Consider the following 24,733-nt stretch of genomic DNA (forward strand, 5'->3'; position numbering starts at 1 on the left):
TGGGAAAAGCTCCAACTCGGTTTTAAAGGGGGGTTTAGGCTCTGTCACATCCCAGGTCTCAAATTCCAGGGATTGCCCTGCTCGTCACTTCCCAAAATTCATCCTTAAAAAGGGGTTAATCTGGATCCTTACACTGAATTTGGGATTAATCCTGCTGCAAATCCCTGCAGGAAATGCTTAAGAGGAACTTTAAAGGTGGTTTAGCTCCTGGTACAGTCCAAGTCTCAGGATTTAGGGACATGTTTCAGATTCCAGGGATCTCCACTCCCTGGGATTCATCCTGAACAAGTGGCTAATCCGGATCTTTACCCCGAATTTGGGGTTAATTCTGCTGCAAACCCACGCAGGAAAACCTCAAAATTCAGTTTTAAAGGAGCTTTAGGCTCTGTCACATCCCAGATCTCGGATTCCAGGGATCGCTCTGCCCTCCAATTCCCAAGATCCATCCTTAAAAAGTGCTTTCATCTGGATCCTCACACAAAATTTGGTGTGGAAGGGTGGGAGGGATCTCCAGGAGATTCCTGCAGGAGGGGGACAGACCCTTTGGAATGTGTTGTCCTGGCTGGAAAACTGTGTCATCAGGCTCCTGGAATGTGATTTAGGGGAGTGGGATCTCCAGGAGATCCCTGGGAAAGCAGGGCAGACCCTTTGGAATGTGTTGTCCTGTCAAGGAAAACTGGGTTCTCCAGTGTCTTCCAGCTCCCGTTATTTTATGTGGGGAAGTTGGATTTCTAGGAGATTCCTGGTCCTCAGGCTCCTGGAATTTGGTGTGGGAGAGTGGGATGTCCAGGAGATCCCTGGAAAAGCAGGGCAGACCCTTTGGAATGTGTTGCCCTGGCTGGAAAAGTGGGTAGTCCTGTGGCTTCAGGCACCTGGAATTGGAATGAGGAGAATGGGATCTCCAGGAGACTCCTGGAAAAGCAGGGCAGACCCTCTGGAATGTGTTGTCCAGTTTGGAAAACCGGGTGGTCCCGTCGCTTCAGTATCCTGGTGTTTGGGGTGGGAGAGTGGGATCTCCAGGAGATCCCTGGAAAAGCAGGGCAGACCCTTTGGAATGTTTTGTCCTGCCAGGAAAACTGGGTTCTCCAGTGTCTTCCAGCTCCCATTATTTTATGTGGGGGAGTTGGATTTCTAGGAGATTCCTGGTCCTCAAGCTCCTGGAATTTGGTGTGGGAGAGTGGGATGTCCAGGAGATCCCTGGAAAAGCAGGGCAGACCCTTTGGAATATGTTGTCCTGCCAGGAAAACTGGGTGGTCCCGTCGCTTCAGGCTCCTGGTATTTGGGGTGGGAGAGTGGGATCTCCAGGAGATTCCCATAAAAGCAGGGCAGACCCTTTGGAATGTGTTGTCCTGTTTGGAAAACTGTGTCATCAGGCTCCTGGAATGTGATTGAGGGGAGTGGGATCTCCAGGAGATCCCTGGAAAAGCAGGGCAGACCCTTTGGAATGTTTTGTCCTGCCAGGAAAACTGGGTTCTCCAGTGTCTTCCAGCTCCCATTATTTTATGTGGGGGAGTTGGATTTCTAGGAGATTCCTGGTCCTCAGGCTCCTGGAATTTGGTGTGGGAGAGTGGGATGTCCAGGAGATCCCTGGAAAAGCAGGGCAGACCCTTTGGAATATGTTGTCCTGCCAGGAAAACTGGGTGGTCCCGTCGCTTCAGGCTCCTGGTATTTGGGGTGGGAGAGTGGGATCTCCAGGAGATTCCCATAAAAGCAGGGCAGACCCTTTGGAATGTGTTGTCCTGTTTGGAAAACTGTGTCATCAGGCTCCTGGAATGTGATTGAGGGGAGTGGGATCTCCAGGAGATCCCTGGAAAAGCAGGGCAGACCCTTTGGAATGTTTTGTCCTGCCAGGGAAACTGGGTTCTCCGGTGTCTTCCAGCTCCCATTATTTTATGTGGGGGAGTTGGATTTCTAGGAGATTCCTGGTCCTCAGGCTCCTGGAATTTGGTGTGGGAGAGTGGGATCTCCAGGAGATCCCTGGAAAAGTAGAGCAGACCCTTTGGAATGTGTTGCCCTTGCTGGAAAAGTGGGTAGTCCTGTGGCTTCAGGCACCTGGAATTGGAATTACGGAATGGGATCTCCCGGAGACTCCTGGAAAAGCAGGGCAGACCCTTTGGAATGTGTTGTCCTGTTTGGAAAACCAGGTGGTCCCGTCACTTCAGTATCCTGGTGTTTGGGGTGGGAGAGTGGGATCTCCAGGAAATTCCCATAAAAGCAGGACTGACCCTTTGGAATGTTTTGTCCTGCCAGGAAAACTGGGTTCTCCGGTGTCTTCCAGCTCCCGTTATTTTATTTGGGGGAGTTGGATTTCTAGGAGATTCCTGGTCCTCAGGCTCCTGGAATTTGGTGTGGGAGAGTGGGATCTCCAGGAGATCCCTGGAAAAGCCAGGCAGACCCTTTGGAATGTGTTGTCCTGGCTGGAAAAGTGGGTAGTCCTGTGGCTTCAGGCACCTGGAATTGGAATTAGGGAAATGGGATCTCCCGGAGACTCCTGGAAAAGCAGGGCAGACCCTTTGGAATGTGTTGTCCTGTTTGGAAAACTGTGTCATCAGGCTCCTGGAATTTGATTTAGGGGAGTGGGATCTCCCGGAGATCCCTGGAAAAGCAGGACAGACCCTTTGGGGTTGGAATTCCCTGCTCTTGGAGCCGGGCAGAGCTTTCCTCAAGTTTTCCTGCCCTAACCTCGGCTTTTCCAAGGAAAGGTTTGACCCAAGGGAACCATCCCTCAGGAAGCTCCGAGGGGGGGTTTTCCACAGAACCAGCCGCTCATCTGAGCGGATCCGAGCGGATCATTAATGCCCGTTGCCCACGGAGACTAATTAAGGGAAGCTGCAGCTGTTTTGGGAAGCACTTTGTGGGAATTACACGGCTGGAGGAGCCCTCGGAGTGTGAAACGTTCGGAAAAGCGTTTTGCGCCGCTGAGGAGCGAAGGGGGGGAGGGAGGGGGAGGATGGAGTTTTCCAAAGTGTTTTTTGCTTGGAGATGGAGCTGGGAATGGGGACAGCCTGGATGGATGCCAAAGGCTGAGCTACTCCTGAAATCCTGTGGCCTTTTTCCATGGGATTCGTGCCGCGGTCGGAAGCGCAGGGTGGGAGTTGGGCGGTTCGGGGTGTTGGAGTCTAGGAAGAAATCATGGGAAAGACCTTGGATTTGGAGGTGTCCAGGGAAAGGGAAGGGAGCTGGGAAAAGGTCTGGAGTGGCTGGGGCGGCTCAGCCTGGAGAAAAGGGGGATCAGGGAGGAATCCAGGGGGACAGGAGGGTGGAGCAGGGGGGGATCGGGATCGCTCCCAGGGAACAAGGGACAGGAGGAGAGGAAATGGCCTCAAGCTGCTCCAGGGGAGGGTTGGGTTGGACATCGGGAGGAATATTTTCATGGAAAGGGTGGTCAGGCCTTGGAATGGGATGCCCAGGGAGGTTTGGAGTCCCCATCCCTGGAGGTGTCCCGGGAATTCCTGGATGTGGCACTCGGTGCTCTGGGATGGGGGACAAGGTGGGGATGGGGCTGAGGTTGGATTCCACGACCCTGGAGGTCTTTTCCCACCTCAGTGATCCCGGGATTCTGTAAAAAGCAATTCCTGATGAGTTTAATCGACCTGAAGGGACCAGAGTCACCCTCGTCTCCAAGGGGGGCCTGTCATGGAATCATGGAATGATTTCAGAGGGAAGGGAGCAGAAAGATCATCCAGTCCCACCCCCTTGCCATGGGCAGGGACAGCTCCCACGATCCCAGATTGCTCCAAGTTGGCCTTGGACACTTCCAGGGATGGGGCAGCCGCAGCTTCTCTGGGAATTCCATCCCAGGCCCTCCCCGCCCTCCCAGGGAAGAATTCCTTATTTCTCCCCTAAATCTTCCCATTTCCATTCAAACCTTCCCCCTGGAGCAGGAGGAACGTCGCTGTTGCTTTAATGGAATGTGCTCATCTGCCGGAAAGCCGTTTTCCGGGATCCGTTAAGTTCCCATAAATAAGGAATTTCACAGCCGGAGCCGCTTGGGAGCGCCGGGACATGTGGTGGAGGTGCTGGAATCGTCCCATCGGGATGATCCAGCCGGCTGGTATTGGCACTCAGCCACCTCTCCCACCTCCCCAAAGCCCTTCGGCTTCATCCGTGCTGGAGGAGGAAGGACCCTCTGGAATTCCGCTGGATGCTCGGCCGGCGGGGTTGGATGGCTCCGAGCGGCACCCAAACCCCACCCAACATCCCATTCCATGGGCAGAGCTGCTGGAAGTGGCACCACCAGGGATTAAGGGGCACCCAAGGAGGCAAAACCAGCGGGGTGGTTCTTCCCTGGGAGGGTGGGGGCGGACTGGGATGGAATTCCCAGAGAAGCTGTGTCTCCCCCATCCCTGGAAGTGTCCAAGGCCAGGTTGGACAGGGCTTGGAGCTACAGCTCCTCTGGGCAACCTGTGCCGGGGCCTCACACCCTCCCAGGGAAATTGGAATTTCCTTCCCACTATCCCACTTATCCCTGCCCTCTGGCAGTGGGAAGCCATTCCCTGTGTCCTGTCCCTCTATCCCTTGTCCCAAGTCCCTCTCCAGCTCTCCTGGAGCCCCTTTAGGCCCTGGAAGCAGCTCCAGGGTCTCCCTGGATCCTTCTTTTCCCCAGGCTGGACATTCCCAGAGCAGAGGGGCTCCAGCCTTTGGAGCAGGGATCCCACAGGGCAGGGAGAGAGGGAATACAGGGAAATGAAGGGAAATCATCCAGGGATGGAGGGGTTTAAGTTATCCAGGAGTCCATGTGTCCAGAAACTTAGGGAAGCAAATAAGAGGAGGCTGTGGAGTTGCTCCAAAGGCTGGAGGCCCTCTGTTCTGGAGCCAGGCTGGGAGAGCTGGGAATGTTCACCTGGAGAAGAGAAGGCTCCAGGGAGACCTTGGAGCCCCTTCCAGGGCCTAAAGGGGCTCCAGGAGAGCTGGAGAGGGACTTGGGACAAGGGATGGAAAGACAACACACAGGGAATGGCTTCAAACTGGAAAAGAGGGGATTTAGATGGGATATTGGGAAGGAATTCTTGGCTGGGAGGGTGGGGAGGGGCTGGGCTGGAATTCCCAGAGAAGCTGTGGCTGCTCCATCCCTGGAAGTGTCCAAGGCCAGCTTGGAGCGAGCCAAGATAGCGGGAGGTGTCCCTGCCCATGGCAGGGGGTGGGACTGGATGATCTCCAAGTCCCTTCCCACCCAACCCATTCCCTGCTTCTCCAAACAACTCCCTTGGAAGCCAAAGAGTCGGACTAGAAACAACCCCAAAGCTCTTCCTCCCCATCCATCCCGGACTCCGTGGAGCGCCGGAGAAACGAGGCAGGAGAGGGAAGGGGGGGGGGAAGAAAGAAAAAAACAAACCCCCCCAACCCACCCCCAAATAATCTATAGCGACTGTCACCCGGCAAACTACTCCCATTTCGTAGGGATAGGCGGGATGTCAGCGCGGGATCGATGGCTCCCGCTCCGTAATTATCCCGAACCGGCGCGTTTGTGTTGCCTGAGTGAGTTTGGGAAGAGCAGGGTCTCAATCTTCCCCCTAATAGGCCGTTGGCAGTCGGGAGCGGCGGCGGCTCCGTCTCGAGTCCGTTGACAGCTCCGTCATTAAGCACCGGGTAGCGCGGAACAACAGGGAACGCGGCTCCGGAGCGCCCGGGAACACGAGGATTTGACAGGAGCGATTTGTCACCGCCCGAACTCCCCGGCTCCGGGATCCGGGAGTGACTTATTGCCCCTGTCGGCGGCCGCGCCGGTGATTTGATAATCGGTAAATGTTTGTCAAAGATGGATTCCCTCCCCGATGCCGAGCGGTGCCGGAAAAGCAAATGAAAAGCTGGGAGAAGGGAAGGGGGGGGGGGGGGAAGAAACGGATGGATTAAAGGCCGGGATGATGGGAAGAGCAGGTTTCCCGTTCGAGTCCCGGAGACTCGGCGTGGTGGGATGGCGGGTCTCCCTCAGCTGGGAGTGAATTCCAAATCAGGAGGAATTTTTTCATGGAATGGGTTGTTGAGCATTGGAGTGGGATGGAGGCTCACCCTCAGCTGGGAGTTAATTCCAAATCAGGGGGAATTTTTTCATGGAATTTTCATGGAGTTGAGTGTTGGAGTGGGATGGAGGCTCGCCCTCAGCTGGGAGTTAATTCCGATCCAGCAGGAATTTTTTCATGGTATGGGTTGTTGAGCGTTGGAATGGGATGGAGGCTCGCCCTCAGCTGGGAATTAATTCCGATTCAGGAGGAATTTTTTCATGGAATGGGTTGTTAAGTGTTGGAATGGGATGGAGTCTCGCCATCAGCTGGGAATTAATTCCGATTCAGGCGGAGTTTTTTCATGGAATGAGTTGTTGAGCATTGGAGTGGGATGGAGGGTTGCCCTCAGCTGAGAGTTAACTCCAAATCGGGAGGAATTTTTTCATGGAGTGGGTTGTTGAGCATTGGAATGGGGTAGAGGCTCACCCTCAGCTGGGAGTTAATTCCAAATCAGGAGGAATTTTTTCATGAAATTTTCATGGAGTTGAACATTGGAATGGGATGGAGGCTCGCCCTCAGCTGGGAGTGAATTCCAAATCAGGGGGAATTTTTTCATGGAATGGGTTGTTGAGCATTGGAGTGGGATGGAGGCTCACCCTCATCTGGAAATTAATTCCAATTCAGGAGGAGTTTTTTCATGGAATGGGTTGTTGAGCGTTGGAGTGGGATGGAGGCTCGCCCTCAGCTGGGAGTTAATTCCAAATCAGGGGGAATTTTTTCATGGAATTTTCATGGAGTTGAGCGTTGGAGTGGGATGGAGGGTCGCCCTCAACTGGGAGTGAATTCCAAATCAGGGGGAATTTTTTCATGGAATGGGTTGTTGAGTGTTGGAATGGGATGGAGGCTCACCCTCAGCTGGGAGTTAATTCCGATTCAGGAGGAATTTTTTCGTGGAATGGGTTGTTGCACATTGGAATGGGATGGAGGCTCGCCCTCAGCTGGGAGTGAATTCCAAATCAGGGGGAATTTTTTCATGGAGTGGGTTGTTGAGTGTTGGAATGGGGTGGAGGGTCACCCTCAGCTGGGAGTCAATTCCGATCCAGCAGGAATTTTTTCATGGAATGGGTTGTTGAGTGTTGGAATGGGATGGAGGCTCGCCCTCAGCTGGGAGTTAATTCCAAATCAGGAGGAATTTTTTCATGGAATTTTCATGGAGTTGAGCGTTGGAATGGGGTGCCCAGGGAGGTTTGGCATCCCTGTCCCTGGAGGTGTCCCAGGAATTCCTTGGACGTGGCACTCGGTGTTCCGGGATGGGGGACGAGGTGGGAATGCTCGTGGGTTGGGCTGGATGATCTTGGAGGGCTTTTCCAACCTAAATGGATTTGGGATTCTGGGATTCTGTTAAAACTCCTGAGGCCACCACTAAACCACGTCCCCACGTGCCGCATCCACACGGCTTTTAAATCCCTCCGGGAATGGTGGCTCCACCACTGCCCTGGGCCGCCCGTTCCAAGGCTTGACAACCCTTTCCGGGAAGGACTCGGAGGTCTTTTCCAACCTAAATGATTCTGGGATCATCGGGATCATTTTTTTCCCAGGTTTCAAAGCTCCTGGAGGTCTCATTCCCGTGTTTGATCCCGAGGGATTGCAGAGCAGTCGTGTCCTCCTTGGCTCAACCACGTGGAGTCATGGAATGGTTTGGGTTGGAAGGGACCTCCAAGGCCCCCTCATTCCAAGCGGGAATCGTCGCGGAGGCTCCAACTTCGGCTCCGTTCTCCTCTGCCGGGCACAGTCTGGGATGTTCCAGGAATGGTTTTTTGGGAAGGAAATCAACATCTTGCCTCTTTTTTTCCGTGGATGTGATGCTTTCCCAGCCCTTTGGCAGATCCTCCCCTCGGCAAATCCGTGTGCGCGGGCTCAGTGCTTCCGGCTGGGAGTTGAATCCCTTTGTTTCTCGGGATGGATTTGGAGCTTGTCCATCTCCTGCTTCCTAAAAAAAGTTTGGAAAGGGGAATGAAAAGGTTCTTAATGAACCTGCAAAGTTTTGCTCCGAGTTTATCCAAGTTCCGAGTCAGAGCAGGGGTTTTTTTCAATGGATAAGTGAGGAAAGGGAAAAACTGGGTGGCCTCCAGTTAGAAAAGTGGCTTTGAGGGAGGGAACTTTTCTTTGTTAAATTTCAATTCAAAAGATTTAAATAGGAAAAGTTAAATTAAAAAAAAAAATCGAATAAAAAATTTAAGTAAAAAATTTAAGTTAAAAAGATAAATGAAAATTCAATTGAAAATTAAGTAAAAAATTAAATGGAAAAATTTAAATAAAAATTTGAATAAAAATCATTGAAAAATTTAAATAAAAATAATTGAAAAAATTTGAATAAAATAAATAAATATTAAATAAAAAATAAATAAAAACTTAAATAGAAGTTAAATAAAAGAAATTTAAAAAATTTTAAAAGTCCAATAAAAAATAAATAAAAATTTAAATAATAAATAAATAAATGATTAAGTAGAAGTTAAATTAAAGCATTAAAAAATTTAAAAGTCAAATAAAAAATTAAAATAAAAAATTAAATTAAAAAATTAAATAAAAATTTAAATAAAAGTTAAGAAAAAATTAAAATAAGAAAATAAATGAAAATTAAAGAAAAGAATTTAAATAAAAATTGAATGGAAAATTAAATAAAAAAATAAATAACAATTAAATAAAAATTGAATAAAAATATTTAAATAAAAATTAAGTTAAAATGAAATACAAAATTAAAATAAAGATTAATAAAAATTAAAATAAAAAAGTTAAATGGAAATTAAAGTAAAAGAATTTAAATAAAAAATGAAAATGTAAAATTAAATAAAAAATTAAATAAAAATTTAAATGAAAAATTAGAATATAAAGTGAAATAAAAATTTAAATGAAAAATTGGAATATAAAATTAAATCAAAAATTTCAATGAAAAATTGGAATATAAAATTAAATAAAAAATTTAACTGCAGAATTAAATAAAAAAATTAAAACCTAAAAAGGACTGAAATGAAAATTAAATAAAAAGGAACAAAAATAAAAATTTAAATCAAAATTAAATAAAAATTAAATTTTAAAAAAAATTAAATGATAAAAATGCAAATAAAAAGAAACAAAAATAAGAACTTAAATTAAAATTAAATAAAAATTAAATTAAAAAAAATTAAATGATAAAAATGCAAATAAAAAGAAACAAAAATAAAAAATTAAAATTAAATAAAAATTAAATTAAAAAAATTAAATGATTAAAAATGCAAATAAAAAGAATTAAGCCCATCCTAGAGTCGGAACACCAACGGATTTTCCCAGCCCCTCACACACTCCCACCATTCCCGGGGGGGCAGAGCCACGACAGGAACTCCCTGAACCCCTCCTTGGATTAAAACCCGGGGTTTTTTCTTTTCCTCTTTTTTTTTTTTCCTCGTGCCTGAAGTGCCGGGAACGATCAAGAGCTGGAAAAGTGGAGTGATTTATTAGACTCATCAAAATTCATCCTTTGTTATTCCAACCGCCTTCCATCTGCGCCTTGTTAGGACGAGACCCCCTGGCAGCTCCCGCCGTGATCCGGGGGGGGGAGGAGGGTGTTTGTCAGCCTTTCCCTGCCTTCCCGCTCCCTCCTCCGGAGAAACCCGGCTCCTGGAAGCACATTAATAATCATTCCCTGTGGGAAAGGGGGAAGGAAAACCCCCCCCCGCCCGCCCCCTTTTGTCGTAATAATGAGGGTTGTGTTGGAACAAGGGCCGCGGCTCCGGGGACACGTTCCGGCTTTTTAACGCGCCCGGAGCTGGGAAAAGGGGGGGAGTGACTTCGGTGTGGCCACCTCTGGCTGATCCTGATGGGTAACGGGGTGTCTCCTCATCCAGAGGAGGCTCATCTGCCCAGGTGGATAAATCCATGGGAAACCTGAACAAAATCCCACCACGGCTTCTCCACCCTAATCCAAAAGGTTTTGGTGTTTCCCATCCCACTGGAAGCACCCGGAGGAACGACACCCCCGAGCTGGTGCTTTTTGTCCCGACTCGGTCAAATCCCTGGAGTTCCAAAAAGGCTTTGGGAATGACAGTGATACCGTTAGGAATTCAATGTGGAAGCCCGGGAAGGGCTTTTCCTCCGTGGGAATGGGGGTGGGATGGAACTGGGATTCCTGGGATTCCTGGGGGCTGGTGACAGGGGACGTGTCCTCCTGTCCCCACCGAGACCTTGTTGGCTCCATCCATCCCTGCCTCTGTTGGGATTGGAGGGCACAGGGATTGGAACCCTGCAGCAAATCCTGTGGCGAGGGATCTTTTCCATGTTGGGAAGTGTTTGCTTTCAGGAAATCCTTGGGCAGAGATTTTCCCTTCTTTTTGGAGCTGCTTTGACTTCCAAGTGCGTGTTTATTCCTTCCCTGCTCACCCCAGAGCCTGGATGGGGAGCTGGGATTTGCTGGTGTTTCCTAATAATCCTTATTATCCCTCTTGTTTTCTCCCTCGCGTTTGGAAAGCGCAATCCAAATATCCCAAATATCCCGGGATATTTGCGGGCGTTTCTGTCGCAGTTTGGATTTTGGTGTTGGAATTGCTGAGTCAAAGACGCTGCTCTTCCCGATATTCTCCGGGACGGTGGAAGGTATCCCTGCCCATGGCAGGGGGAGTGGAATTCCATGATCTTTAAGGCCCCTTCCAACTCAAACCATTCCATGATTTCCTGCTAAAAGGGGTATTTCCTTACAGTTGAGCTCTGGGAGCCACCGATCCAGCGTCGCTCCTGGTGGGATCCGTGAACGTATCGGAATTATCTGAGCAGATTAGCTGTTCATTCCCTAAATATTCCCAGGCAGATTTGGTATTAATTCCCTAAATATTCCCACCCTAAAGCACCTGCTGGGCCAAACAACTATTCCAGTGGGTTCAGAGCCCTCTAAAACCCGTTGGCTCCAAATCCCGCCCTTCTCTGGAATGTGACACCCGGAGCAACCGCCGCGCTCCGGCTCCCAGGGAAAGCACTTCTGATCCAATGGATTTATTCCCTATTAAGCATCGTGTACATTCCGGCAGAAAGAGCTCCCAAACTGAACAAGTGTGGGAATTAAATTCCTGAGGACGGTCCTTTCAGAAGCTCATTCCGGGCACGGCATCGTTCGCCTCCCGCTGTGCCCTTCTGTGGGAACATCTGGAATGCTCTCCGGGATAATCGTTCCCTAATGCCGGCGTCTGCTTCCACGATGAATTCCTAACGGTATCACGGTCATTCCCAAAGCCTTTTTGGAACTCCAGGGATTTGGCTGAGTCGGGAGCCGGGACAAAAAGCACCGGCTCGGGGTGTCGTTCCTCCGGGTGCTTCCAGTGGGATGGGAAACACCAAAACCTTTTGGATTAGGGTGGAGAAGCTGTGGTGGGATTTTGTTCAGGTTTCCCATGGATTTATCACTGTTCCAAATGCTTGGAGCAACCTGGTCTAGTGGAAGGTGTCCCTGCCCACAGCAGGGTGGTCTGGAAGGTCCTTTCCAACCCAGAGCATTCCATGATTCCTGGTTTAGCCCAACTCCTCTTTGACTTCCTCAGTTTTTCCCTCCATTTGCTGTTCCGTTCCCATCCACGGGTTTTCCCATCCAGGGAAGCACTTGGTGTTCAGGATGGGGATGATCCCCAGAGGGATTGGATTGTTTTCCACCTCTGTATCCGGTGTTGAGAAGGGAAACTCCAGGGAAACCTTGGACCCCCTTCCAGGGCCTAAAGGGGCTCCAGGAGAGCTGGAGAGGGATTTGGGACAAGGGATGGAGGGACAGGACACAGGGAATGGCTTCCCTGGGTTGGATGGGATACTGGGAAGGAATTCTTCCCTGGGAGGGTGATGAGGTACTGGAATGGAATTCCCAGAGAAGCTGTGGCTGCCCCATCCCTGGAAGTATCCAAGGCTGGGTTGGATGGAGCTTGGAGCAACCTGGCTCTGGGTTGGTCCCGAGGGCAATGACTGGGATCCCCAATCCCTATAATCTGCTGTTGGGATCGAGGGGATGAGTGGGATCGAGGCTGATCCATCCTTGCCATCAGGGCTTCCCACAGTCCTCTTGCTGTTGAGGTTTTTCCTGGTGTAAAACTCCTCTCCTGCCCCCAAATTTGCCCTTGGACCTGCTTGAGATCCCTCCGGAACCGGTTCCGGCGGAGATGGAGGGGCATTCCTTGTGTGTTTTCCAGTTCTCCTGCAGCTGGACACCTTCCACTGTCCCAGGTTGCTCCAAGACCCATCCAACCCGGCCTTGGACACTTCCAGGGCTTGGGAACACCGCTGGGGATGGATCACCAGCCACATTCCCTCTCCCCACTTGGAGCTCCGTCGTCCACCCCGTTCTTGTCCCATCGCTCCGTGTGCTGCTCCGCTCCCAGTTGGACAACTTGTCCAACTTCCTGCTAAAATCCCAAAAAACTCCATCCACCACCATCCCTTGATCCCTGAGGTGGGAGCCCTTGGTGCAGAAGGATTGGATCCCTTAGGATGTGGGCCTGGTGGGATTTTCCAGGAGGGAGACGTGAGGGGCTCGCTCCGTGACATTGGTCATCCCAACTTCCACGTGAGTTTCTCAGGTCAGGGATGCCTTTTCCCGTGGAAAAGAGGGATATTTGGAGCTGTGCCATCCCAGAGGATCCCCACCCATGGGGATTGTCCTGCTACTGCAGCCTGGGGTGGTTTGGGATGAGGTTCTGCTCCATTTTGGGATCCGAGGACTAGATAATGGTGGGTTTGGGTTTTGCTGGATCTTCACTTCCAGTCCTGGAGCAAATCCTGTGGTGAGGGATCATTTCCACCTTGGGAAGTGTTTGCTTTCGGGAAACCCTTGGGCAGAGATTTTCCCTTCTTTTTGGAGCTACTTTGGCTTCCAAGTTCCTGTTTCTTCCATCCCTGCTCACCCCAGAGCCTGGATGGGGAGCTGGGATTTGCTGGTGGTTCCTAATAATCCTTATTATCCCTCTGTTTTTCTCCCTTGTGTTTGGAAAGCACAATCCAGTTTTATCAGAGGTTTTTTGGCCTCTCCTTTGAGTTTTTCCTTAATAGTTTCATCATGACCGAGTTCCAGAGGCCCCTTGACGTGGTCCTGCTGCATTCCCGAGGTTTTCCCGGGATGCAGGAACGATCCTGACCACGTCTCAAACGTTCAGCTTCCCAATTTGCATTTTGTTCCTGCTCTCTCGTCTCGCTTCCAAGTGCTGGGAGATCAATGGACCTGTCACTCACTGCTCCCGGCCCGCTCCGATCGGGATTAACGGCAGCGCTGGAACAGCTCGGCATCGACACCCTACGGACACACGTGGGAAGGGCCACGTTGGCCAAGGATTAAGGATGGGAGACCTGGATGCTCCCTTCAGTTCTTTTCCCCATTCCTGTGCCCATCCGGGAAGCTTTTCTATCCCGTATCCTCTTCCAAAGGCAGCAATAATCTCTGAAATTTGGGAATCGGTGCTCCTGAAGTTCCCTTTGCTTTTTAAATTCCTGGTTTTCCCGGCAGTGGCTGGACAGGATTTACCCCACCAATAATGTGGCTTTTCCCTAATCCACCCTGAGTGGCATCATCTTCCTCTTTCCTCAGGGATTTAGAGTCTCAGAATCCTGGAATTACTAAACTTGAACAGACTTCCAAGATCATGAAGTCCAGTTGTTCCCCAGCGATCCCAAGTACCACATCCACACGGCTTTTAGGGACATTTTCCACTATCCCAAGTTGCTCCAAGCCCTGTCCAACCTGGCCTTGGACACTTCCAGGGATTGGGCAGCCACAGCTTCTCTGGGAATGCCATTCCAGCCCCTCCCCACCCTCCCAGGGAAGAATTCCTTCCCACTATCCCATCTCTCCCTGCCCTCTGGCAGTGGGAAGCCATTCCCAGTGTCCTGTCCCTCCTCCCTTTTCCGAAGTCCCTCCCTATCTTTCTTTTAATCCCTTTTTAAATCCTGAAAGGCCACAAGAAGGTCTTTCCAGACCCTTTTCCGGGCAGAACATCCCAGGAACCAGCCCTGCTTTTGCCCTCCCTGCTTCCTCTTCCCGAGTGAGCCAGTTCCTGGCACCTCCAGCAGCAAAATCTGAGCAGAAGGAAGGACCCTCCTGATCCTATTGCATCCAAACTTTCCTAAGGTGCTGGGTCCCGGATCCACCCTGGGAAGAGGTTTTGGCAACCGATTTCCCATCTCCAGGTCAGCATTGGATGAGAGGAAACGGCCTCAAATTGCACCAGGAAAGGTTTTGATGGGATATCAGGGAAAATTTCCTCCCTGGAGGGACGCTCAGGTGTTGGAAGCGATGGAATCCCCGTCCCTGGAGGGATTGAAATCCATGTGGATGTGGCACTCGGGGACGTGGTTTAGTGGTGGCCTTGGCCAGTTGGACTCCCAGAATCCCAGAATTAACCGGGTTGGAAAAGACCCCCGAGATCGGCGAGTCCAACCCGTGGCCCAACCCCACCTTGGCACCCAGCCCATGGCACCGAGTGCCACGTCCAGGCTCTGCTTCAACACCCCCGGGGACGGGGACTCCACCCCCTCCCTGGGCAGCCCATTCCAAGGGCTGATCCCTCTCTCTGGAAAGAATTTCTTCCCAATGTCCAACCTAAACCTCCCCTGGCACAGCTCAGGGCTGTGCCCTCATGTCCTACTGCTGGTTCCTGGGAACAGAACCCGACCCCTCCCGGCTCCCCCCTCCTGGCAGGGAGTTGCAGAGAGTGAGGAGGTCTCCCCTGAGCCTCCTCCTCTCCAGGCTGAGCCCCCCCAGCTCCCTCAGCCTCTCCTCATGGGAATTGTGCTCCAGACCCTTCCCCAGCCTCGTTGCTCTTCTCTGCACCTGCTCCAGCCCCTCCATGGCCTTCCTGAGCTGAGGGCCCAGAGCTGGACACAGCACTCCAGGTGAGGCCTCCCGGGGGCAGAATCCCTTCCCTGCTCCTGCTGTCACACTGATCCTGATCCAGGCCAGGATCCATTGGCTTTTTTGGCCCCCTGGACACCCCTGGGCTCGTGTCCAGCTGCTGTCCATCCACACCCCCAGATCCGTCTCTCTCCAGCCCCTCTGTCCCAGCCTGTGGATCTGCAGGGGATTGTTGTATCCAAAGTGCAGGACTCGACACTCAGCCTTGTTGAACCTCATCCCATTGGATTCATCCCATCTCTCCAGCTTGTCCGGGTCCCTCTGCAGCTCGATGACCTTCAAACTCTTTTCCAGCCTTAACAACTCCACGACTGGAGTTCACCCCATGTTTCTTTCCACGGGAATGGGGGTCTGGATCAGGAAGAGTGTGGCAGCAGGAGCAGGGAAGGGATTCTGCCCCTGGACTCAGCGCTGGTGAGGCCTCACCTGGAGTGCTGTGTCCAGCTCTGGGCCCTCAGCTCAGGAAGGCCATGGAGGGGCTGGAGCAGGTGCAGAGAAGAGCAACGAGGCTGGGGAAGGGTCTGGAGCACAATTCCCATGAGGAGAGGTTGAGGGAGCTGGAGGGGCTGAACCTGGAGAGGAGGAGGCTCCGGGGAGACCTCCTCACTCTCTGCAACTCCCTGACAGGAGGAGGGAGCCAGGATGGGTCAGGCTCTGCTCCCAGGAACCAGCAGTAGGACAAGAGGGCTCAGTCTTCAGCTGTGCCAGGGGAGGTTTAGGTTGGACATTGGGAAGAAATTCTTTGCAGAGAGAGTGATCAGCCCTTGGAATGGGCTGCCCAGGGAGGGGGTGGAGTCCCTGTCCCTGGGGGTGTTGAAGCAGAGCCTGGACGTGGCACTCGGTGCCATGGGCTGGGTGCCAAGGTGGGGCTGGGGCACGGGTTGGACTCGATGATCTCGGGGGTCTTTTCCAACCCGGTTCATTCCGGGATTCTGGCATTCTGCGCTCGGGATTCGCTTCTCCGAAGAAACCCCGAGCTCAGCAAGGCTGGGCCCCGGCTGATAAACGAGGCTCATATCCCCCCCGAATATGATGCCAGCAGTTTTTTTGTACTTTGTCTTCCACTGCGGTAGTAAAGTTTTTAATTAGGAAAGCTAATGAGATCGATTAGTCATTAGGAGTGACCTCCGGATCGCGGCGGGGAGGGGGGAGACGCGTGCGCCGGGCTGATAACGGGGGACGCCGGGGTATTGTTTGTAATAAAAGCCTGGAGTGTTTGATTTGAGTGAAATGTGCCACCGGGAATTCATCACGCGGAGAGGGAAAAATTACAACCCCGGGAGCCTGTAATGAAGGGAATTAAACCAACATCCCGGCTAAATAACATGATTATCTACACAAAACCCCTCGGCAAGCAAGTCATAATAGAGAGCGCGGCTCTGCCGAGAGGCTCTTTGAGGAGGTGGTTAATGCCGGGAGCGCTTCCCAAAGAGCCGCTCCGGCTTGAATGCGCCATCCAATTACCGCCAGGAATAGAGTTTTCCAGGTGCCAGCCTGGTTTGGGATGGAGGAGGAGGAGAAGGAGGAGAAGGAGGAGGAGGGGGAGACAACCACGATTTGGGACCTGTGTTTCTTGCCTGATGAGCTTCTGGGTTGATTAGTGACGGCTCGGGCAAAAAAAGGTGTTAATTATGGATCCGGTGAATTCCCGGCTTAGTAATTTTGGGGAGAGGGAAAGGATTGACTTGTGCTGGTGTTTGTTTGGGGAGGGGGTGGGACTGTGGCTCTTTTCCCGGTGGGAAGGAGCTGCTTTGGGGACGTGGTTGGTGTTGGGGGTCATGTTTGGGGATGTGGGGCTCTATCCATGAGGGGCTGGATGTGTCCACACATCCCGGGGGACAAAAGGGTCACAGGACGGGGTTAGATGGGATATCGAGAAGGAATTCTTCCCTGGGAGGGTGAGGAGGGGCTGGGATGAAATTCCCAGAGAAACTGTGGCTGCCCCATCCCTGGAAGTGTCCAAGGTCAGGCGGCGGTTCGGGCGATGCCCTGAGGAATTTGGTGGGAGCGAAGAAATCCCGGGATGGCAAAACTGGGATGGAAAAACATTTTGTTTCTCTGTCATCTTTCCTCTCTCGCTTCTTCCCTCCCCTCCAAAGTTGCAATTCCTCCCATTGTCAAGTTATGGAATGGTTTAGGACTGGAAGGCAACTTTGAAGGTCATGGAATTCCAACCCCTTGCATAGGCAGGGACACCTCCCACCATCCCAGGTTGCTCCAAGCTGGCCTGGGACACTTCCAGGGATGGGACAGTCAGAGCTTCTCCAGGAAATCCATTCCAGACCCTCACCACCCTCCCAGCCAAGAATTCCTTCCCAATATCCCATCTAACCCTGGGAAGCCATTCCTTGGGTGCTGTCCCTCCATCCCTTGTCCCCAGTCCCTCTCCAGCTCTCCTGGAGCCCCTTTAGGCCCTGGAAGGGGTTCCAAGGTCTCCCTGGATCCTTCCCTTCTCCAGGCTGGACATTCCCAGCTCTCCCAGACTGTCTGCAGAGCAGAGGGGCTCCAGCCCTTAGAGCATCTCCGTGGCCTCCTCTGGAATTTCTCCAGTGGCTCCACATCCCTCTGCTGTTGGAGATCCCAGAGCTGGAGGCAGCACAAAACCTGTTTTATCAGAATTTCTTCTATTGTAATTTTTATTCCAAATCCCCAGAAGCTCTTGAAGTGCCTTCCTTTCTCTTCCTACTTTTCCATCCATTCGACATTAACCGGTGAAGGACTTAAGGAACCTTTCCTTGGAATGTCCTTCGTAGCACTTCTGATTTTAGGGATGCTCCCTGTTTTCCCAGCACTGGATTGGTCTTGGAAGCATCATTCCCTGCCCGTGGGAGAAGGCTTGGAATGAGATGATCTTTAAAATCCCTTCTAACCTGAGCCATTCCGTGATTCCATGACCAAAATTCCACTTTGGATTTGGGATCTTGGCTTCATCCAGGGGTTTGGAGGTTCCATATCCTGCGGCGTGGGCAGGAGCGATGCCAAGGCCGAGCTGGGTGGGATATTTATCCCGAACACTTCCCAAATTTTATTGCAGCCGTAGAAAAGGGATTGTTTGTGTGATGTTGGGGCTTTTGGGGATGTGAATCCCTCCATGTGCTCCTTTATCCCGGTGCTCGTTTATCCCGCGGAACGTCTTTATTAGGAAAAATTCCAGGGATTTTTCCCTCCAGGCAGAGCCTGGTTTTCTCCTTCCCCCACCATCAGGAGTCTGGCTGAGTTTGGGAGCAGAAATCTGTGTCCCCTGTTCCTTCCCAAACCCAACACAACTTGTTGGGAACGCTCAAGAAGGAAAACATTCCCGGTGTGAAAGTGTAAATCCATGGATTGACGTTGCCGCTGTTGCAGGGAGAGGGGGAAGCTGCTCCCTGATTTCTAAGGAATAAGATTGACTCCAAAACATATTTCCCTATTTTTCCTGTTTGGACACCGCTCCAGCATCCTGAGTTGAAGTGGGACGGGATATTCTCCCTCCTCTGGCCGAGACAAACGTTGGGATGGGGACAATGTTTCCAGGGGGAATAACGATTCCCGCTTTTCCCCTCTGAACCTACCGTGAATTTTATGGAGAGGATCTCCAAGAAAAACAACCGGCCCTTTAACAACCGGCCCAGGCTGGGAACTTCCAGCTGGAAGTTGTAAAAGTCAGGACATCGGATGCATTCCCTGAAAGCCGGGGAAAAAAAACAGCCTCGCTGTCCAAGGGAGGGAAAAACCGGAGCTGGGAATTGCAGGGAATGTTCTGCGCAATATCCCGGCGTGTGGGTCATCCTGGGAAATGGAGAATCCTGGGATGATTAGGGTTGGAAGGTAAAGATCATTCAGTCTGACCCCCTGCCCTGGGCAGGGACACCTCCCACTGTCCCAGGTTGCTCCAACCTGGTTTTGGCCACTTCCAGGGATGAAAAATACTGGATTAAATGGATAAATCCTTTTCCAGGGGGGATATTGGGGATCGAGGTGTTGGGGAATCCGTGATTCCCCTGGTGGAGTTTTGCTGAGGGGCTGCTGGAGCCAAACACCCCCAAGGCCATTTTGGGACCTTCCCGTTACCATCTGCCGGGGTTGTCCCATCCCTGACACATCCCAGGGCTCTTCCATCCCTTTTCCAACTCTAAGGAGTTGGGTGGCACCTAAGTTGGACACGGAACCTCTGCTGGTTGGAATATTCTGTCATTCCATGATTCTGTGACTCGAAAGATCCCAAAGGTCTTTTCCAGCCTTAGCAATTCCATCGGTGAGATCCCTCCTGTCCCATCTGCACTGGAATTCCAAGCCCTTTTTTTTTTCCATGTTCTTCCTCCTAGGATCCAACTTCCCCTTGGCCAGGAGCCCCCCTTCCAACAAGGTGATCAAGACCCGCTACAGGATCGTGAAGAAGAACGTGGCCACTCCAGCCTCGTCCTCCTTCTCCAGCCCCATTCCCACCTGGAAGACCAGGCGCCCCGGGACATCCAGGTAATTTTTCCATCTCTGGAATGCAGCTGTTGGGATGTGGGAGCCGGGCCAATTCCCACGCCAGCTCCGTGTTATTCCCTGTTTGTTTGGTCCTCCTTAAGCCGAGCTTATTGACTTCAAGTGGAAAATGGTTTTAGTCATCGGGTTAAGCTCCCAATTAATTCCCCCTTGGAATCACTTGTTTCCCTGGAGCAGTTAAATCAGCTGGAAGGAGGAGGAATAAATGTGTCGGCGTGTTGTCGAGTGGGAAGGAGATGCTCCAAACCTTCCCCAGGATGGAGGTGCTGGCGCAAAGTCGCCTCTTTTCCCAGTTTTCCCGTCTGGAAATATGTCGGCACCCGCCTGGAAAAGGGTGTCAGCCAAGGATGGTGCCGTAGCGTTGAGTCAGAGTCTTCCTAAATGGGCTGGAGATGTTTCCAGGGAGCATCTTGGAGGCCAAGGGAAAACCTGGAGGTTGTGTAGGAGCGGGAAGGTCGTGGGAATAATTGGTGCTGGAAAAAAAAGGGGCTTTTGGAAGTGCTGGGTTTGGTTAAACCCCAGATTTTGGCTGCTTTTAGGTTGGGAGTGACTCATCATCTCCCTCAAAATGCCAGCAGGGTTAGATGGGATATCAGGAAGGAATTCTTCCGTGGGATGCTGGGATGGATTTCCCAGAGAAGCTGTGACTGCCCCATCCCTGGAAGTGTCCAAGGCCAGGTTGGAGCAACTGGGATAGTGGGAGGTGTCCCTGCCCCTGGCAGGGGGTTGGACCTGGATAATCTTGCAGGTCCCTTCCAACCCAAACCATTCCAAGATTCCATGAACTTCCGCCTTAATTACCAGAGAACAGTTTGTACTCTTCCTGTTCCGCTCCGGCTCTTCCCGTCGTCATCTGATGGAGGATCCGTGGTGAGAGACAGGAAGGGGAGAAGCTTCAGGAATGGGAATCAGGCAGGACCAGAGCAGGAGCCTCTGGAATGTGGGTGGTGGGTCTTGCCCAACCCAGCAGCGATTTTCCAGCGGAACGACCTCGTTCCCATTCCATCTCTATCCGTCTCCGACTCCGTTAAACGACGGAGCCGAGATCTTCCAGCTGCTCCAGACAAATCCGGATGAAACGCTGGCAGCAAATTAAAACAATTGTGGTTTCACGGAGCCGTAAATCCCAAATTACCTTCGCTGGGGGCGATCCATCATCCGGCCTGTCTGGAGGGAGCACGTGGAAAACGCTTCTCCCGTGGTTTTTATGGGTTTTTTTTCGCTCCATCCTTCGGAGCATCCTCACGGATCTGCCACAAGGAGCTCCTTTTTTCCTGATTTTCCTTGCTCTTCCCAAAGCAAGGAGCTGCTCCGGTGATGGCGGGACACTGAGTTTTATCTTTCCTCCTGATTGGACAATTATTTTTAATGATTTTTAATGATTTTAATTATTTTTAATGTTTCTGTAACATTCTGCTTTTAATACTTGGAATATTTTATAATAATTCGATATTTTTAACATCCTCTTCTTAAGCCAAAAGCGGGAATTCAACCAGCGGTGCCTCCCTCTGCTCCCAAATTTCTTCCCAGCTGCCACTAAGGAGCAACTCCTTCCATGAAATCCAGTTTTTGGGATGTCCAGAAGTGACATCCCAGGGTTTTACTCGCTCTGGGACATCCGGGATGTCACCCTTGTTGCCAAGAAATCACTGGAATAGGGTGATGAGGGGCGTGGCTTTGGGAAACGAGTGCCAGGGAGAGCTGCAGGAGGCACCTGATCCCGATCCCTCGGGAATGAGTTCCGTCCCCCCCGGTCATCGCTGGCTTGCATTAAACTCTGCCCTGCCGCTGACTCGGCCTCGAGGCGAGGAGGTGGGAGTATATTTGAAATTAATTTTCCTCCACTTTTGGTAATATTTTGGTTTTAAATAGATTTATAAGCGACCCGGGGCCCATTCCTCCCAATTTATGAAGATAATTTCCCCTCTCTCGATAAGGTTAAATTTACACCCGCTATTTCCATATTAATTCGCGCTCCTAAGTGGATCTCATTTTCTTCCCTCCTTCCATCCAAGCCAGTGTGGCCCTTTCCTAATGCAATTTTCCCCCCCTCCCCTCACTAAATCACCGTGATCGGGAAGTCATGATCGAGTTAAATTAACTTAAATTAATTTACTTAATAAGAGCTCCGGATCGTCGTGAATGAGGGGAAGATTTATTGATCCTCCTTTTTCACTCCTCCCCTTCCCCTCCCGCCTCTTTGCCGGAGCGTGGCTCCCGAGGGCCGGGATTTGCTTCCCGTTGACTTTGAGGTTGGTCATCCCTTAAATAAAAAAAAATCTCGGGAAAGGGATGTCCCCTCCCTTCGCAGCCTCTTTCCGTCGGGAGGAGTTTTGGTGGATGATTCCAAGCTCTTCCCGTGGATCCCATGGTGTCAGGAGATGTGGCCACTGGGAAATTGGGATGTCCAAATGTCACAGAGCTTGTCCAGAGGCAACTGAAGCCTCCTGGAGTTGCTGGTTAGAAGGATGGAACACCTTTCCCTATCCCTGGGAGATTTGGAATCATTCATCTTGGAGAAGAGGAAGCTCCGGGGTGACCCAGTTGTGGCCTTCCAGGACCTGAGGGGAGCGGAAAAGGAAGATGGAGAGGGAATTTTTGCACGGACCTGGAGTGCCAGGATGAGAGGGAATGGCTTCAACCTGTCAGAGAGGAGGTTTAAATGGCATGTGGTGGGATTTTTGGGGTGTCAGGAGATGTGGCCACTGGGAAGTTGGGATGTCCAGGAATCACAGACCTTGTCCAGAGGCAGCTGAAGCCTCCTGGAGTTGCTGGTTCGAAGGATGGAGCACCTTTCCCTATCCCTGGGAGATTCGGAATTGTTGAACCTGGAGAAGAGAAGGCTCCGGGGTGACCCAGTTGTGGCCTTCCAGGACCTGAGGGGAGCGGAAAAGGAAGATGGAGAGGGAATTTTTCACGGGCCTGGAGTGCCAGGACAAGAGGGAATGGCTTCAACCTGTCAGAGAGTAGGTTTAGACGGGATGTGGTGGGATTTCTGGGATGTCCAGGAGTTGGACTCGTGATCCTCGTGCGTCCCAACTCCGAACACTGTAGGATTCTCTGAACTCCAGCAGGAGACTCTAACCCTGGGCATCCAGAGGCACTTTTAAGCCACATTTTTGGGAGTGCAGAGTCCTCAGCCTCGTGTTCAGAGACCCCCAAGCTGCGAGTCGAGCGCTGACCCAATTTGAAGAGTTTTTCTTAAAATCCTGCTGCGAGTGTGGAAAACAAAAGTCACCTTTCTGCAAAGAATCCAACACGTCTTCCCAAAAACTTCACGGCTCCTCCTGAGGGACAATCCAACCCCTCCAGCTCTATAAATAAGTAAAGAACGAGATAATCCAACATTTGTCAGAGAAATGCCGGCTCAGGAGAAAGGACTCGGGTGGTTTAGTTTTGTTTTCTTGTTGAGCTTTGTTTTATTCCCTGTTTATTTGGGGGGTTTTTTGTCTGTTTCGTGGCCTGGAGCGTTGAAGGGATCTGGGAGGGAAATATTTTCCATTGTCACCATCCCTGGAGGTGTCCAAGGAAGGACTGGATGTGGCTCTCAGTGCTCTGGGCTGGGGGTGGATCAAAGGTTGGACTCGGTGATCCAGGAGGTCTTTTCCAACTGAAATGGTTTTAAGATTACAAGGATTTTTTTTCCCTGGTTTCAAGGATCCTGAATCCTTTAGGGTTTTGGGTTGGAAGGTAAAGTGGGGGATGTAGGGTTTGGTAAAGTGGGGGATGTTGGGTTTGAAACAGGGCTCAGCCAAACTGGTGGGTTCAAGTGTCGCTTCCCAAGGGAAACTGTGCTTAAAACATCCTAAAAATTCAGAGATTTAAGTCTGGACTTTACAGGTTCCCCCCACTTAAGAGCAGCATCTTGACCAGTCCAGTTTGAAATCAATAATTTATAAAACTGTGGTTAAAATGTCCCCAAAATGAGAAGATTTAAGCTTGTATTTTGCAGTTCCCCCCACTTTGGAGCAACATCTCGACCAGTCCAGTTTGTGTCCCAGAGCATCATCAGAAGGAGGTGAATAAATTATAAACCAGTGCTTAAAATGCCCCCCCCAAAAAATTGGGAGATTTAAGCCTGGACTTTCCAGTTCCCCCCTCACTTTGGAGCATCATCAGGACAGTTTTTCCTCCCCGAATTCTCTTGACAGGAACATGAGGGGGAGACAGAAAGGCCCTGCTTGAGCAGATCATCATCATGTCCAGGCTTTGCAAGTGAAGATTTGGGGAGGGCTCCACCCACGTTTGCTACAAGCCTGTTGGTGGCTAAAAAGGCCAATACAAGATAGACATGTCTGGTTGCAAAAGGCACAGCAGAAAGACTCCTTAGGTGGTAAATTCTGCAAGACACGGTTCTTTCTGCGTTGTCTTTTCTCCTCAAGGGTGATCCTGCTGCGTTCTCAAAGGCATCAGCAGCGTTATAGATGGTGTGTCTCCAGACTTCCTGATTTGAGGCCAGAGTAGACCAGTTATGGTGATCAATATGGCCAAGGCTGAGATGTTGTTTCAGGGAGTCCTTGTATCTTCTCTTTGGGGCTCCTCTCATGCGGCAGCCGGTGGCAAGTTCACCATAAAGCAAGATCTTAGGGAGGCGGTGGTCCTTCATCCTGGAGATGTGCCCTGCCCATCGCAGCTGTGTTCTCATCAACATGGCCTCAATACTTGTGACTGCTGCTTGTTCTAGAACAGATGTATTGGTCACAAAATCTGACCAGTGGATGTTTAGGATTGTACAGAGGCAGCGTTGATGGAGCGTTCTAGGAGACGCGGGTGGTGGCGGTAGATGACCCATGATTTGGATCCATATAAAAGAGTAGGCAGCACTATGGCTCTGTAAACATTGATTTTTGTACTTTTCTTCAGGTGTTTATTTTGCCAAACTCTTTTATGGAGTTTTCCAAAGGCACTATAAACCTTTGCCAACGTGTTTTCTATCTCTCCGTCGATCTTACCATCCGAGGAGATGAGGCTGCCTAGGGAATTAAACTGATTTGAGCTCTGATTTGCCAGTCACAGAATCATAGAATCATAGAATCACAGAATCATAGAATCATGGAATCATAGAATCAGCTGGGTTGGAGGGGACCTCCGAGATCAAGTCCAACCCTTGATCCAACACCACTGCAGTTACTAGGTCATGGCACTAATGCCACATCCAGTCTCTTTTTAAAAACCTCCAGGGACAGAGAATCCACCAATTCCCTGGGCAGCCCATTCCAATGGCTGATCACTCTCTCTGGAAAGAAATTCTCCCTAATATCCAACCTGAACCTCCCCTGGCACAACTTGAGACTGAGCCCTCTTGTCTTGCTGATGGTTGCCTGGGAAAAGAGACCAACCCCTACCTGGCTACACCCTCCTGTCAGGGAGTTGCAGAGAGTGAGGAGGTCTCCCCTGAGCCTCCTCTTCTCCA

The 24,733-nt window shown here is 50.9% G+C and overlaps 1 protein-coding gene across 2 annotated transcripts in view; it reads left to right on the forward strand.

The window, feature by feature from the left end:
- The window catches only part of ZC3H3 (zinc finger CCCH-type containing 3), a 131,019-nt gene that overhangs the window by 33,108 nt on the left and 73,178 nt on the right, over positions 1-24,733 (forward strand). For both annotated transcript variants that reach the window (XM_064640237.1, XM_064640161.1), the window contains exon 4: positions 19,152-19,302. In XM_064640237.1, coding sequence (XP_064496307.1) covers positions 19,152-19,302 — 151 coding nt within the window. The remainder of the gene's footprint in view (positions 1-19,151; positions 19,303-24,733) is intronic.

The sequence above is a fragment of the Pseudopipra pipra genome, chromosome 1 (genome assembly GCF_036250125.1).
Source record: "Pseudopipra pipra isolate bDixPip1 chromosome 1, bDixPip1.hap1, whole genome shotgun sequence".
Taxonomy (NCBI): domain Eukaryota; kingdom Metazoa; phylum Chordata; class Aves; order Passeriformes; family Pipridae; genus Pseudopipra; species Pseudopipra pipra.